The following is a 16,054-nucleotide window of genomic DNA, read 5'->3' on the forward strand; positions in this document are numbered from 1 at the left end:
TATTTGGCTTTTGGTGGGGGCAGAGGTGGATCAGATGTAAACTAGAGACTATTAATTTATTTATTTTTATGAGATAATAGAAAAATTATTCTACTACAGAAACCCAAAGAGAGTTTAAATCTTCTCCAAAAGAAGATGTAACTCTTCAGAGAAGATGGAGGGCAAATTACAATATTTCAAGAGACAACGCAGATTGACTTAATGATAAAATTTTCAGAGAAGGAATGCCATTTCTCATTAGAAAAAGTAATAAAACCCAAAAATGCATTCTAGCTCAAGGAGATTATTTTTTAGTATGTTATCTTCATAGGATTCTTAATTTATTTCTCAGAAAAACATATTCACAAGTACAATCTGTAATTGATTGCATGGCCCAGAAAACATTTCCTGACAGAAAATCTTAACAATTTATTGACGTTAAGAATGCAATTTTTTGATCAGAAAGGACAGCTGTTATATAAGGGAGTCTATCAGATTAGAGAAACAGCTGTGGTAGTTATCAGATTATTGAGAAAGCTGTAGTTTAAAAGCATGATTTTCTTTAATGGTATCAAAGCCAAGAATAAACTAAGGTAGTGGCAGAAATACAGAAAACAACCAGATACAAAGAAAGATAATCTCCCCTTCTGTGTGCAGACTTCAAAATTTAAAAGGGAAAACTACTTTCTCCTTCATTTTCTATATGGCAGGGAACAAAAGCCTTAAATACATAAATTATGTCAATATGAATTCATAATAACATCATGAAGTAGATACCTGATGTACATCTAAATACCTAGAAACTTTCTCAGGCTACAGTTTTTAATGGAGGATCCTAAAAGATCTGAGACTTATTCCATACCGTAACCTAAATCTCATGTCTCGTTTACTCCTTGGAATTCCAATTTCAGCATAGAAATTATTCATGACATTTCAAAAATAATCTAGCTCATGATTTTTGAATAACATGTCCTTTTGAAGGCGTGGCTTAGTCTTTCTGAGATGTTTGGGGGCTGACAGTAGTTAGCAGACAGTGACAAAACAATGACACTCCATCACTAAGGTATTCAACAGAAAAAGGATCTACAGCTTTCACTGGACAGCATCCCTTCATTCCCTGTTTGCTACAGAGGTTAACAACTGGCTGACAATAGTAGAAAATAATTTTAAGTAGCTCCAAAACCAGCAACAGCAGGTATTTGCATCTCTTGTCTTTGCCTCTTCTAAACATCGTTATTCTCGAAAATGTTACTGGGGCTGTCTAGATAGCCCCTTTTGTTCACAGTTTCCAAAGGAAATAGCTGGAAGTATAGGTGTGTCTCCAGCTGGCTTCCTCTGATCTGCAGGGCTTATATGGATCTTTTGGGGTTGGGTTTATTTTTTTTCAGTTAGAACAGTTGCATTCACCTCCTTTTTCTCACTTTTTTGTGTATGAATGAGTTCTTTTAATCAAAACAAATCCATCTGCAGCACCTATTCTCAACTGTACTTCCACATGTTCTTGCAGTTTTGATGACAGAAATGTGTGAGGGATATGCTTCATGCTCAGAAACAAGCACAGTCAAGGAGAAAAAAAGGAAAAAAAAAATCCAAACCACAACCTGTAAGTACCAAATCACAGAGCCTTCCTTGCATATCGACAGTCCAATTTACATAAAAAATAACATAGGCAATGACAGCAATCACCCAAAACACTTCATATAGAAAAACTGTTCTGCTAGCAAATTTCTATTTCTGCTAGCAAATTTCAAATTTCTATTTCTAAAGCTATACCTTCAGCAAATATAAGAGGTAGGCTTAGTTTTGAGTCTATGAACATGGAAAAATACTTTTGAAAAGTCATATAAACATTTAAAAACTCCAGTTCTGATTTACTTCATTTGGCAGCGTCAGATGAATTCAAGGATTATTGTTTTCCCTTTTGATTTTCTCTTTGAGGATTTTTCTTCAGAAGACCCCACCAGTGTTTTCAATGACTGACAACAAAAAGGCACTCTAAAATACTGAAGACAATACAGAACCTGATCCCCAGTGAAAAAGGCTTATGAATGTATGTTGAAAAATTTTGCTTGAGTTCACGGTCATAAATAAGTTGGATGCATATTCTACATCCTCACTACAATATGCCCTTGCTCGGGGTGAAGAGATCTGCTAGTAATAGTAATAATACACATTTATCTGTTTAGGTAGGCCTTTTTTGTTGAAAACCCTCATTCATTCACATATAAAATACCACTATAGGTATATGCCACAATTTTTCCTAGTGCCCAGAAGTCATACTTTGATTGTTGAGTTTTTGTTTTTTTTTTTTTTTTTTTAATTTTAAACTTGAAGAAAGCAGCAAACACCAAGTTAGTAGACAAAGGTAGTCACTGAGCATTTAGATACAATATTTAGAGTCTATATTAATAAAAAATCAGACCATTTTAAATTTTTTCCTTGAAATAGGAGAAATAATAGTGTCCTTGCTTTATGAACAATGTTTTCTGCTCAATACCAGAGAGATTTTTTTTCATACTGACAAGATAATCTATTTGACTCCTGTAAAAATTTGCTAAGTGAGTATAATATTTCAGTCTGCATCATTTCCTGTTCTGCTTCTAAGCAAGGAAACTGAAACAACAGGCAAAAAAAAAAGTTGATTAGAAGTAAGATACATTGCTATGCCTAATGGTGAAGAGCAATGTTATTTCTGCATGAAGGAACAGCTAAAAGCTAAGAAAAGCATAACAAGAGAAGCAATGGTGAGAAAACTTCTGAAGGCTTAAAGACATGATTAGATTAATTATCCAAAAGATGGAGTATAAACCCAAGCATTTAAAAACATATGGCAATCTCCTTTGTCTGAGGAGTAAGATAAGAATTTTACAGAAAAACATTCTTTAACAAAATATCTGCTCTTTCCAAATTTTGGCCCAACTGAAAACACAAAAGCATAACTTTTATTTCTCTTCTGCAAACCTGACTTTTAGCTGAGCCAGCGGGGGGAAAAAAGGGTAATAATAGTGAATCTTTTCAAAAAAGTTAGTGCTGAGTTTCATGAAAGGATGTAATAGTCTAATTCCAAAACACTTTCTATGTCCTTCACACAATCTCTTAAACAATAGCCATACAAAATCCTGTTTTTTTCCATAGTTGATGGGGTTTCTTTTCTTCTAAACTACCTAATATAGGTCAAGAAAATCACTAAGAAAGCATGGAATTTACGGGACTGATGCAAATCCCACTACCTAGATTATAAAGACTTGTCTCAAAAATATACTAGAAAACATTTGAGAAATGTTGGCCCTATTTTTACTGGCCATGAATTTAATCTAGTAATTTTCAACCAATTTTTTTTTTTTTCAAAAACCCCAAGTACAGTATCTTAAGTTGCCTGTACAGATAGAAGTTTAAGTTTGTTTGTTTTTCAAACCAAACTCATTTTCTTGGGAAACTTTTGCAAGAAATTAAAACCACATTAAGTGTGCTGGTTTAATGTGTTCATTTTGGAAAACAAAAGTATTATAAAAAATAACAATTCTATGGAAATTTTAAACAGGGATGAACAATATGTATCCCTTTTAAAAATGTCACCTGAAGCTTGAATACTCAGGACTGGTTACTCTAGTTGGGAGGCATTATAATTTAGTACACTTGGAAGAAATCCTACCCTTCAGTAGTCTTATTAAGTCTTGTCATTAAGACCAATGATTCACTGACAAGCTCTTGAGAGACCAACATCTATGATACAGACATTACCTGGGTTTATGCCTTTCATTTCTAATGCATAAAGAAGAAAAAAAAATTGCAACTTGACTAACTTTCCAAGCTTTTTCCTTACTAAGACTATGTTAAATCCTTCTGGTTTGCTAGGAAGCAAAATACAGCTTTAAAAGCCCAAGATGAATAGTGTAAGTTCTCTCTTAACTGAGATACTAACCATTTATTCAAGTAAAAGACACTAAACTAATTCTCGATTGTGTCTCATCTAAAATTAAAGGCTCTTCCTCAGCACATAATAGAAATAAAAAGGCAGTCATAACATGAATTTTCATGGCGTGCCAGTGTTACTTTGCCAGATGACAGAATAATTATAATTGAATATTTTCAAGAGACTCTTTGGCTGCAGAACGAAGATTTTATATATACACCACATCCATTATCTCACAAGATCTGTGAGTATTTGCAAGATATTGTGATCTGAGTATTTATAATACACTTCAGGTTAACAAAACAAAGAACTCAGAGATTTGTTCTGGCTGTCAAAACAGTATACTCAACAAGGACTTTAAATTAAAAAACATGTTAGGCATATCAGGTATAACTTCTGCCAGGTAACAGCATAACGAAAAACCTTCAAGCTGTAAAAGATTGCTATGCATGAAAGTATGATAGATAGAATTATGATAATACTTAGTGTGGATTCTCTCCTCCATTTTCTCTGGAAACATACTTTAATTCTGCAATTCCATTTTTTAACAAATAAGAAAATGTATTTCTTACCACATTTTGGTTGATCTTGTGCCTGAAACATGTGATGTAGACAACATATGGCCAGTCATCAGGTTCCATCAGCACTCCTGCAGCATGGGCACAGGTAACATGGAAGGATGCTGGGCAGCGTCCATATGAACACTGAATGCAGGCACCAGAGATTTTCTTAACTCTGTGCCTGCAGAAGATACATTTCTGTAGGAGCAAAATAAACAGAATATTTTCTGTATTACTCCAACTTCAATGACTCCGGCAAGTAACTCAAAGACCAAAAAATTATTGGTGATCAAATGAATACATTTTTTATCTTGCAATATACACAGTGAAAGGAACAGGAGTTACTAATTACAAGGCAACTTAGTAATATAATTAATATATAGCATTTTTGCCTTTTTATCTAAATGTGTTCCAATGCTACAGCAAGAAAGCACAGAGCTAGATAGACAGATAGATATTTAAAAGTTTAATTTTAAATTCCATACTCTGAAAATTAACCTACTCCTCCTAAAATTCATAAATCAAAAACCCTTTACATTATTTGACTAAAAACAACAACAAAACTCAAAAATAAAGAGAATAGGTCCAACTGAAATGTCAGGCTAAACAGGACTTCCATGTATCACTTGACTTAGCTCCCCACTATGACGCTAGACTAAATATATATGTTTTGTAAAATGGCTAATCTAACACATTCAGGAAACAGTTTCTACAACATCCTCAGATAGCCTGTTACAGAGGATAAATCACTTCTAAGTTAGAGACATTTTCTTTATTTCAAGCCCTTGAGTAATTCTACAGCTGAAGGCTGTTCCTAAGACCATTTTTATTTTTTATCCTGGTTTTCATTGGTTGAGTATTTAACATCATGTCAATACAGTAGGCTGTATTTCCTCATGTCATATATTCAAACATCATGTCAACAGCCTTACTGGTATCAAGACACACTGGGATTTTTTTCCCTTTTGTCAAAAAGAAGACCACATCAAAACAATGTCACTATTGTGTAAGTGGCACAAGTAATGAGCCAATAGGAAAAGAAGACAAAGGGATATAAGCTACATGAACTAAGTCTGACTAGTAAGTTCTAATATACTAAAAAAGGCAGTACAAGACGAACTGTACCTTGCCACCATAAGGCATTAACAAGCATACTAGATAGAATAATTACTTCAGTAACTTCTATGGACAACTGTTTTATATCACATATGAAAATTATCCTCTGATATCTATCATCGTGGCTAACAAAAATACAAATGCTATGGATGTTCATGAAATTATCTCAGCTATTATAAACACATTTTATGCAATGACACAAAACAATAAATTCAATAAAACATACTCAGAATATTGCTTACTTCCATTTCTTCTAAATTTGCTGCCCACCAAATTGCTAAACACATTCATTTGCCTATGTTGAGAACATAAGTAAAAATAATTTTGGGGTGTTTTTACTGCATGATTAGTAATTCAAACTGTTTACTGTTAACTCACATCTAATTCTTATTCAGAAGTGACCAAAGAACTTATTCTCCATTATTTCTTGATTTTCATATTCTGCATAAAACCGTAAGAAATTTTATTGTATAATTCAGCACTTAAATAGTTTCAATGGCTTCTGGCATGCAGTTTGTGACAGAAATAATACTTTTGGTAAGGGCTAGCCCTGTCAAGCTCACTGGTTCTAGTTCCTGTATTACTCTGAATGTGAACTCTTCAAATTCTGCCCCCATCTTCACCCTTTGAAAGTGAACTGCCTGCATGGCTTTGCACAAGCAGAAATTAAGAGTAGTGCCTCTGAACTTAAGGAAAAATTTTAGCTATCACTCACTAAAAGGACCTGAATTCAGCTCTACTGTAGCACCACTGGGTTTAAAGACTAGTAAGAGGTAAAGACGATTTGCCATTAAAATGAATGTTTCAGAAATTTCGATCATGGGCTAACATCTTGTTGTGTGTTTGTATTCATGTGCAAATGAGATCATTTTCAGGTAGGTGGAGTAACTGTTTTCCAAGGGAGCTTAGAGATTTCTTTTATATATATGTATTCAGAACCTAATAAGTGGAAATTCCAGATAGAAAATACAACTGAAATCTAGTATGTGTAGTACCTAGATACTGAGTTCATATAAATAACAGAAGTCCTCTTGTATGCTTTTTCATACAGATATACACAAAGTCAACAATCAGATTAATGGAAGAAGAAAAACCAAAGCACTTATGAATATTACAAAACCCCAAAACAAAGAAAAAAACAACCAACCACAACCACAAACAATCACACAACCAAGCAAAAAAACCCCATGAACAAGACCGCAATCAAAAAAATTCCATATGCGTTCTGAAATAAACACCCTGAAAATGCAGTTCAAACAAAATGCAGAGAATGAGAAAAAGGAATAAAGTACAGCTCAGCTAGTGTTAACCAAAAAACTGTAACAGTAGAGCAGGAAATGCTGGTCCCCTTAAATTACTGGCTGCATATGCACAAGGGAGCAAATATGTAAACGTTAAACTGTGGTTGTAAGTTTCTCCTGTATCTTAGTGAAGTATTATGAAACCTTGGGAAATGCAAAAATCCAAAACTACACTATGTGAGTAAAGCTTCAACTCTATATACATACAACTGCTCTTCTAAATTAATATTTTAAAGTTTACTACTTTGCAGAAGAAGAAAAGCTGCAAAAAATAAGAGCAATATTACACAAGTCAGCAAGAAATGCTGAAAGGGAAGCTGGAAATGTAGTCAGGAAAACTGACATCTATGCAACAAATTAAATGACATAGCCATAGCCAATCCTCAGAAATTAGAGTAAAACTTCATCCCTCCCTGTAAGAGAACTTAATAAGAACATGTCTAATGAACTGGCATAGTATGAGAAAACATTTCTCACAATGCTTTTCAGAGTTTCAGCTTGAAAGTACTGAAAATAGTTATTAAAATACAAAATAATTATTAAAAAACAAGCTGTCCAATTACTATTGACTATATTCTTATTTCAGTCATGTTGGTGTAATTTTGATGAAGAGTAAAGTTGCTTCAAATTAACTCATATAAAAGGAACACTGCTTGGTCATAAGTATTTCTGTAAATGCAGACCAAAGTTTGCATGATGAAAGTGAAAAAATTCCCATTTTAACATGCAATAAATCTATCTCACTGGCAATACAAGGAAGGTAATTGTTATATCAGTTAACTCCAAACCCACATTAATCTTTTGTGCTACACTCATATACTCTTCAGATATCAAAAGGATTAAATCATGGATATGAACAGATGGAAAAATGTTACTGTACCTGTAGGAAAATAAAAAAATACCTCCCTGTGCTTAAAGAATACCAGAAGAACTAAGAAAACCATTCTTCTTTCAAGAATGCAGGAAATAAATTTGCAAATAAAGAAATATGTTTCTTATTTTATGTAAGATGCTGTGTTCTTTTTACAAGCATGATACTGAGGGTGATGCAGATATATCTCAGCTTTACAATGACTCTCAAACTGAGTCACAAATTTTTAAAAGTACACATAAAAGTCCAGTGTTCAAGCAAAACTACAGCTTGCATAACTTTATTACGACAACATGGCCCCCCATCCAGATATAAGAGAAAAAGCCCCTTCATATCTGAAACTATACATTGAATACTCAATCCACATTAATTGATAAATAAAATCAAAACACATAAACCAAAAGTAGAGCAAGCTATAAAAAATCTGTTTTGCATAGATTTTGGAATATCAGCTGAACTACATACCGAATTGTTTATTAGCTATAAGTAGTAAACTGTACAAAAATGTACAAAAAATAAAGAATTAAAACAATCCCACTGAAAGTGACCAAAGGAAAAAGACAACAGAAGCTCAAGAGAAGAAAGGGAACTACTGGCTGTGAAAACTGAGGTTTTCTCGCCCCAGCTCTTCCCTGAATTCTGACTTCCATAAGTTTGTAATATGAAGGAATCACATAGAATAGAACCAATCCCAAACTATTCCTGGTCTAAACACTTCTCTCTCAGGGCTAACCTTGTATTTAGGTATGTAAGTTTGCTACTTTTGAAATGAACAAACTTGACATACCACGAACACATTTTCTAAAATACAATAATGCAAATTCAATGCCCAAATGACAGTTTTTCAGTAGCTTGAAACTACAGCTGTTCCTACCAGCTAAAGCAATTCCAGACAGCTAGGAAGATTGTAATTTTGATTTAATGATTGCTAGATATTAGTGCAAAGCAGAGACTGAGGAGCAATCTCAATCAGAGATTGAGACGCAAAATGAATTGGAGAATAAATAAAATTGTTTATATAACTGGATATTTAAAAATATAGGACAGAACAATCTACTGCAATTTTCTAGATTGTGAAATGACCTCTTTTTGCCCCCCAAAAGAAAAATATTCTGCTGCAAATGAATTTCATCATCACGTAATAGCTCTTTAATGTTAATAGTCTGCAAATCTATAAACAGAATGGATTTTAAAGAACAAGCTTGAGGAAACCGGATGTCAGCATTTTGCAAAAGACAGCCCACTGGTAACTTTTATAATATTTTTTATGCATCCTTATTTAAAGATTTAGAAATTGCTTCCTTCAAAAAGAGTGGTATTTGCAAATAAAATTCCAGTCCCTAAAAGGATCATGAATTAATCACAGTAGCAGTGTTTTCTGATGGAAGGATTTATGAAAATAAGCACAAGCTAAGGTCACAGCAAAAAGCCAGGGATGGATTTTAGGAAACAATTTTGAGTACTAATTTCTCCCCAAAATTATCTCTATGTCTTGGCAATCAAAATTACTTACATGAAGGAGTTCACTGTAGTAAAGCATTAAATACTACAAAAAGAAGCTATTTCAAGAGAGCCTCAAAAAATTACTAGATTTTCAAATATTACTAAAAATCATTCCATAGAGTTCTGCTACTGCTGGTGCTGCTGCAGATGGTTAGTAACTACTAGTCAGTAACTGATTTGTATATTCTCACCCTCTTTTATATATTTGCTGGCTTTCTGCCTTCTATGTATCATTTGAAATACCAAGACACTACTGAAAAATTTAGAAAATTAATGAAAAATTACCTGTTTTTTTCTATAATGTCTGTTTTATCATATCTTCATTTTATAATAAGCCTACTTTGCTTCAGAATTTATACTACCAGACAAGCAAAAATCGCTACTATGTATAACCACACCCTAGATCTGAAAAGTCAGCCCTACTGTAAGCAATACTACCCATAGATACGCATAGATTTTTAACAGAGCCAAGATTTTACAGAGAATATTGGCAGAAGGAGGTTCACAAGCTTATCAGCTGTTATAACCCGAGACTTACAATATAAAATGCACAGTGAAACTAATCTTTTCCTTCTCCATTCCAAAGCCAGAACATGGAATAAAAGTGACAAAGATTACAGCAAGGGTTGGCAGCAAGGTACTGGCACAAAGATTTGTTAACGATGCGTAGCACAGTCAGAAGATGAATACGATGAAGACATTTGACACATTATCTGCAGATCAGTGAGCACATGTTGTCTGCACAACTATCTTTTAGAATACAAAGTCAGCACTTAATTTTGGCAGAGAGCATGGTATGTTTCTATGGAAACAAACTCATTACTGTTTTTACATTTTATGTTTCCCTTTATTCCTAATTAATTTAAACCAAGATGGGTGTTGGAGCTATGAAACTGACAGCATCAGAACATGTGAAGAAAGAGTTTGTTAGAAGATATATTCTACTTCATCGTTCAGCATGTTCAGACAGTTATATAAAATTAACTAGGAATGTTGTTATAGAAAGTAACAAGAGACTATTTTGCATCCCTCTGGTATTTCAAACATAACAACCAGTACCTCAGGGGGAAAAGCCCTAGAGCTTGTAGAAAGCGATTTGTGATTTCTTACTATTCAGTAAGTCTGCCTATAGTATGGGGCTATGGCAAATTAAAGATGGCAGACATTATCTAGATGTAGGCAAAATTCTTTTAGTTGTAAATTTCAGCAGAGAAGTAAACATAACACTTATGCATCAGCAGCAATTAGAGACAGTAATCCTATTCTCTAGTAACTCTGTGATAATGTTGTTTTGGGTCTACTCTCAATGAATGAACTTATAAGTTGTTTAATTTTGAAGTAAACATGAAAAGATGTTGAAATCGAGACAGATACACACGATTCAAAATACAATTTTAACAGCTGATAAAAAACTACCAGGACTTCCCAACACATATAAATACAGTATTCATCAATTATTTCAACCAAACCGTTAAGATAATAATAGTTTTTAATTAACAGGAGAGGGAAGACAAAAATATAGTGCAGAGGTGAGAAAAATCTGGTTTCTTCTGAAGCATAGATTGTGTGACTGAAAGTCATTAAACAGTAGGTTAAAAGAGAAAGAAAAAGAATCAAAGAAAACAAAACACTTGGTGAAGAAGTACTTATTTTGAAAGTACATGAAAGGGTTTGTGCTTCTGTGATACATTACGCAGTCTCAGTACCTGGTAAAACAAGTGTTGTGAGGCAAAAAGTAAGAAATAAAAGGCCCTGTTAGAGCTTCAGCTGTGGTCTCACAATCACCATAACTATGGCTATGCCGTATCTTGAGAAATAAACTGCTGTATATTTATTTTCAGTATTCCTGAAGTTCTCAAATTCATAACAACATTTCAACACCAAGCACTGCCATTAAGTCCCTACTTTTTTTCAGGATAGAGCAGTACCATTACCACTCTACACTGTCAGAGATACTCTGAAAGTACTTGAGATGTCTCTAATCCTACCACAGAGATCTACTGATGAAAATACCATATAAACATACCTCTATTATCTCCTCAGTTTTATTTACAAGTACTAAACAGAAAACATTCAATCACCAACACCTTCTTTAAAAAGAAGAATCCCTATATAAATAGGGAATATTCTGCTAGCACGTATTCACTGAACACAAAAATAAATGCCTCTTTCTTCCAGATTTATATACATCAGGTGACACTGAAAATTTAGTCATCCAAACTCTTCTTTTATTCGCTTCATACACACCCGCTCTCAGAAATAGTAATATGTGACTATGAACCCAAAGTTTATAAGGAGCCTCTCAAGATTTTATCTTAATTGTAGTTTTTACGTAGTCATGTATTTTTTGCACACATTTTTATTAGAGACAAATCAAATATTTTTTCCAGGCAATGTTTCTTCCCCTGTAGGTTTAAAATGTTGCAGATCTTGAGGGCTTTTTTCCTCATGATTTTCACCCTTTTATCCTCCAGATTGTACTATAACAAACTCACAGGATTAAAAAGATTTTTTTAGAAGCACTGTGCCTGTATTCAGGGCACCTTTCAGGCATCCTGAAATGAACAAATGAACAAGAAATGATTGATGCTAGTAGTATTGGAAGGGCAAAATTTCAAGAAGATTAATACAGGAGGTTGGAAAGAATCTCCTTTTCTTTATTCTTCAGGAAGAAAACCTTTTTATTAAAACTTTCCTTCCGATTTGCATAGACTAGTTTGAATAGATTCACCATTTACACTAAGGCTGAAATATCTGACAAGCTGTGAAATGCCATTTAGGCTGAAAAGGTGATGAGGCATCATTTCACTGCCTCACTGCTGCAGCCTCCAGGCATCCCCACTATTATAATTTAACTGCACTTTTTCCAGCTGATTCCTATAGGCATTATTGGAATTTAAGGCAATGGTCAAGTCCAGGTTTTTTTCTGCACTATAGTCATTCAGTCACACACTTCTAAACCGCACTGTGTGGCAGAGAGACAAAACAACTGTGCAAAACAAGGGAAAAAACATTCCAAGTAATAATGGAGATTGGTGGGGAGCTCCAGAGCTCATGTAGAACAACACTGACAAGGCAGACCTAAATCAGGTTACATAAGGCCCATCCAGCTGACTTCTGCACATCTATAAAGACAAAGTTCCCTGAACCTTGCTGGGCACCTGTTCAAGTGTTCAGTTATCACCTTTCATAATAAAAAACTCTTTTCCCAACACTGGAATTTACCATGTTCTGATTTGTGTTATTTGCCTCTCAAGCTACCACCACGCACCTCCAACAAGCATCCCTCTCCCTCTTGCCTGTATCTGACTAACTCAGTATAAGCAGCAGTGAAATCTTTGCAATAAGGTGTCTCTTTTCCAGGTTGAACACACCCAGTTTCTTCAGTCCCTCTGTACACATGATGTGCTCCAGACCCGACCATCACAGTGACCTTTCATTGGACTTGTTCCCATATGTCAATAAAAGGCGGACCAGGTACTGTCTTAACAAAAGTCAAATAAAAGGGAAGGATGCATCAATACCCTGGGCCTCATAGCTGCACTATTATAAATCATGGCCTGGATGCAGTCTGTCCCCTGCTGCAAGGGCACACTGTTGATTCATGCTTAACTTCTCCATCATTATCCTCACTGGTTTTCCTGCAAAGTCAATCAAGCTAAATTCCAGTGGCAAACTTTGTATTATTCATTTTCAAAAGCAACAGATTCCACATAAAATAGATCATGGCTACACAAAGTATTTAGAGAAGACATCTAGAATTTGCCAACTCAGAAGAGTCTTTAACAGACAATGAATCCAGAACTTTAAGAGCCTGTATGGCCATTTCAGGCTCCCATTCTTCATGAGCTGCCATTTAATACAAAGCATTGCTCTGAGTAACATCCTTATTTATACATAGTACAGAAATCAGCACTGTTTCTACATCCTTTATTTTTTAATAATTGCATTATGGTATTTCATATAAACACATCCAAAACCACAGAAATTTGCCATTCTAGTAAGATAGCAATTTAAATTAGACCTCCAAGATGCAGCATTGAAAGGATTATATTTTTTCAATATAAAATATCCCAAAATATCCCAATAGAATACCCCAAAAAGAATTTATGAAATGAAGAAATGCAATATCCCAAATAGCAATATCCCAAAAAGAATTTATGAAATGAAGAAATGCAAAGACAGTTTCTATCAAAAAAAGTTACCACCATCTAATAAACTGTCCTTTTGAGAATGGCAAGTCAGTATGGTAATATCCATAAACTAAAAATGTATTTCCACACAGACACCAAAAAACACCAGTAATACTAAAGAGACAATCGTACAGAATTTAAGATACACAAGTTTCAATGCTCAGAAACAAGAATCTTTGTCAGGCTCAAAAAGAAACCTCTGATGACAATAAAAGCACACATATCAAAACTCCTTCTATCTACTAGCATGACAGTAATGTGCTGCTTTGCAACTTAAAAGATTAGAAGACAGGAATGGACTTCAGTATATGTCCTCTGGGCGAGAAGGGGTCACGGCCAATTATGTAGGTGAATGCACTTTGCCTCTGGGAAGGAAAATGTTGTGCTTGTGAAGCACACTGAATGAGGCCACAGCTGTCTGTCAAGTTGTTCTCTGTTGAAGGGAAGCTGCTGTGGACAGACTACACTTATAGAAAATTAGAATAAAAACATTTAGTGTACTTATGTTACTGGCCATGAAATACCTGTCATCTCTACGGTAAATCAAGCAAATGTGAGTAGTGCAATTTCAAGGGACTAAAAATAGCATATAAACAACCAAATAAGTCAAAATTTGGAACAGAGGGCTATTTCAGAGTTACAGCTGTATGGGGTATTTTTTGTTTGGTGTGGGCTTCTTTTATTCATTCTTCTTGTTTGGGTTTTTTTTGCTTGAGGAGGGGTCAAGGCACACATAAGTTTAACATGTACTGTATCACAGAAAGTTTACTTTTCAGTCCTAAAAAGCTTTCTTTATGAGCTATGACTCCATAGCTCACAAAGAAAATATTATTTCTGAAGCTTTTACCCAAAAGTTAAAACCTGTTTTTTAGCGGAGTTGATGTTAACATTATACCTAACCAGAAAATTTGAACAGACAAAAGTGATAAGGCAGCACCGAAAATGTCTATTTTTAAGACATATTAAAATGGATTAAGTATAAGAAGTTTATAAAAATTCTACAATCTAAAATGAATCAGTTGTAGTATCTCAGAAACAGAAAGCTATTTCTAAATGTTTCCTTCATTTCTAAGTTCTGTACTAACTTCACTAGGTAAATATTCAGAGAATCAGATGCAGAAGAGGGAGTCTTGCCTTAGTAGAGTATTTAGCCATTATAAAAATTCAATAAATCATTGTTCTCTCTAGACTGAAACATATTAGTTGTTAATATACTTACTGGTAAAAATAATTATTGGCAAAAATGCAGAACCCATTGTATTTAAAATGGTTTTCACCCCTCCATCTTTAATTTTTTCCCTGTTACTTTCCTCAAGAGAATAAAATAAATAAAAGAACAGTATGATATCTTTATTGTGGACACGTAAGCAAATTATCTTTTGGTTAAGAAAGTATCGTATACTTTCTTTGGTTAAGAAAGTATCATCCTTCTTGCATAAACCCAAAAGTATGTGGATGTCAGCATAGCTGCAAAGCGTTCCAAGTTTGCCATGGAAACAACATTCTTATTTCAAAATATTACAACTGTTCACTGCAGACTATTGGCATGAAAGCTCCCAATCCAAGCTCATTGACAGCTTCTGGAGTGGACAGATGAAGCATGGAAAATATTTTAAATTGGTTCATTTATCTTGCTCAGACATTGGAAGAGATGGAGAATTTTTCATGTTTATAGAAAAAAATTCAGAGAGAGAGGGAGAGAGAAAGGGTAGAAGAGGGGAAGGGGGGAAAAGCAGGGGTAAAACTCAGTGAAAAGGTGGAGGAAAGGAAGGAAAAAAAGGTCGGAGGATAAAAGAAGGGTAAAAGAAGAAGGGGGATATAGTGATGGGAAAGAGAAGAAAGGGGGAAAGTGAGGAAATGGGGAAAGAAAGCACCTTTTTATATAAATTATTACCAATTAAGCCAAATTTCACACATAATGCATTTTTTGTTATTAGAAAATATGCATCCCAACACTAGCCAAACTAGCAGATGTTTTTAACTGGTTTTGATTTTATCTCCATTTTTCTGAGAATCAACACTGGGTTTTATTACTGTATCAAACACAACCAGATTTAAATTATTTTTGTCCTAAGGACTCAGACTATAAATATTTTTCAAACATGCTTCAAAAACTCCACCATACACATCCAAGTTAAAGAATACAATAGATTAAATATATATTTATTTAATACAGTGTCTTATTGCCATGGATGATATTGGAGCCCAAGACATTATAAGGGAAATGGCTTAAAGGACAGATTAATGTTCCAATGTCTCCTAAGACTATGATTCTGACAAATTCAGAAAAAGATGGGCTTCCTTCTCCTGCTTTGAACTTGAATCACTCTTATGGTTACACCTAGAAATGCAGTACTGTATGAAACCCCTAGGAAAATCAAAAATACCTGGTATGTACATGTCAAACTTCAGTGAGAAGCTCACAGGGAATCGCACCGCAAATAATGAAGGGCATGGAAATTTATGTACTAACATAGATTTCTTTTATATCAGAATAATGAAAAAACTTTACAAGGGTCTGAATTACTTTCTGCAGTATCGGTTCTAATTCCTTATATAAAGAGGCTTTGAATACTATTTATTTGAATGTATCAAATCATTCAAATGTATTTCTCATT

General features: G+C 34.2%; 1 protein-coding gene across 3 annotated transcripts in view; it reads right to left on the bottom strand.

Moving 5' to 3' along the window:
* KDM4C (lysine demethylase 4C) overlaps positions 1 to 16,054 on the bottom strand; it is a 249,695-nt gene that overhangs the window by 28,669 nt on the left and 204,972 nt on the right. For all 3 annotated transcript variants that reach the window (XM_077171257.1, XM_077171258.1, XM_077171259.1), the window contains one exon: positions 4,465 to 4,650. In XM_077171257.1, the coding sequence (XP_077027372.1) occupies positions 4,465 to 4,650 (186 nt within the window). The remainder of the gene's footprint in view (positions 1 to 4,464; positions 4,651 to 16,054) is intronic.

Source organism: Agelaius phoeniceus, chromosome Z (genome assembly GCF_051311805.1).
Source record: "Agelaius phoeniceus isolate bAgePho1 chromosome Z, bAgePho1.hap1, whole genome shotgun sequence".
Taxonomy (NCBI): domain Eukaryota; kingdom Metazoa; phylum Chordata; class Aves; order Passeriformes; family Icteridae; genus Agelaius; species Agelaius phoeniceus.